This window comes from Anneissia japonica, unplaced genomic scaffold (assembly GCF_011630105.1).
Source record: "Anneissia japonica isolate Jap-2015-1 unplaced genomic scaffold, ASM1163010v1 scaffold285881_len1069_cov270_single, whole genome shotgun sequence".
NCBI classification, from domain to species: domain Eukaryota; kingdom Metazoa; phylum Echinodermata; class Crinoidea; order Comatulida; family Comatulidae; genus Anneissia; species Anneissia japonica.
The window spans coordinates 1-1,069 of NW_022698013.1; the positions used below are offsets into that span (position 1 = coordinate 1).

The 1,069-nt window shown below is 38.3% G+C and overlaps 1 protein-coding gene across 1 annotated transcript; it reads left to right on the top strand.

Moving 5' to 3' along the window:
* Positions 1–6: 6 nt before the first annotated feature.
* On the top strand, positions 7–731 carry LOC117102390 (palmitoyltransferase ZDHHC23-like; the record flags this gene model as incomplete). Its single annotated transcript, XM_033242642.1, has 1 exon — positions 7–731. A coding segment is annotated over one exon (699 nt), but the record flags the coding sequence as incomplete, so codon positions are not given.
* Positions 732–1,069: the final 338 nt, after the last annotated feature.

The window sequence follows — 1,069 nt, forward strand, 5'->3', positions numbered from 1 at the left end:
CTAGCCTCTTTACACCCTTTCTTAACAGTAATTGTCTACTTTAGCATACCTTTGGGACTACTGATGTACTACCAATCGTTTTTACGCCATCGAAGACGCTCAAAATTTTTCATGACCTGGGGTATTGTGTCAGTGCTTGTTGTGTATTTGGTGTTCATGAGACTTGTTGTGCCTCTTGGTCATGTTTCTACAGAATGCTTTTTTGCTATGAATATTTGTTTTATTGCAATGTTTGGTGCATTTTATGCATCAAAATTAAACCCAGGAATTGTGATCAATAATGACGTAACACAATGTAACTATGTAAGAGCGGATTCGATTGGTCAGAATTTCAAAACTAAAGTGGCATTATCGAGGCAGGAAAGTGGACATAATGTGATAAATGAAGAAACAAATCATCAAAAACAGACTTATTCACAACATAGAGGGAGCCCTTCTAGACTCATACATACTGATGTAACCAATGAAAATTCACAAAAACAACTTCATCAACAACCAGCACCAGACATCTATGCAGAGATTCCATCCCAGCATAAGAGAACAGTGTCGGACGGTCAAATGTCTTTGTCAATGCTTAGTGACGATTCAGTATTTGTCGACGGTAACTGGTGTGAACTTTGTCAAGGTCATCAACCTCGTCGTGGAGGTCACTGCAGAGTGTGTGGTCACTGTGTAAAGAGATTTGATCATCACTGTGTATGGTAATAACTGTTTACCGTGTATTCTCCCATAAGACGAGGCTTGAAATAGCAAATACTGTAGCAAACAGGGGGTCTCAACACAAACACATATTTTGCTTTTAAATCATGTTCGTTTTATGTGCGGATCGTCCATAACACGTGAATTTAATACTGAAATGAAGCTCCTAACTGTTAGTATAAATCAATGTAATATTAAATGTGGGGAAATAAGATTTTGATGAACATTTAAAAGCCCATAAAATGGTATTATTTGGAAGATTAGCCCTATGCTTGGCTCTGTTTTTAGCCAGCTAGATGCATATCAATTAAGATGATAAAAAGCAGCAAAAAGTAGGATTTCTCACAGCTAACGGGGGGGGGGGGGGGCT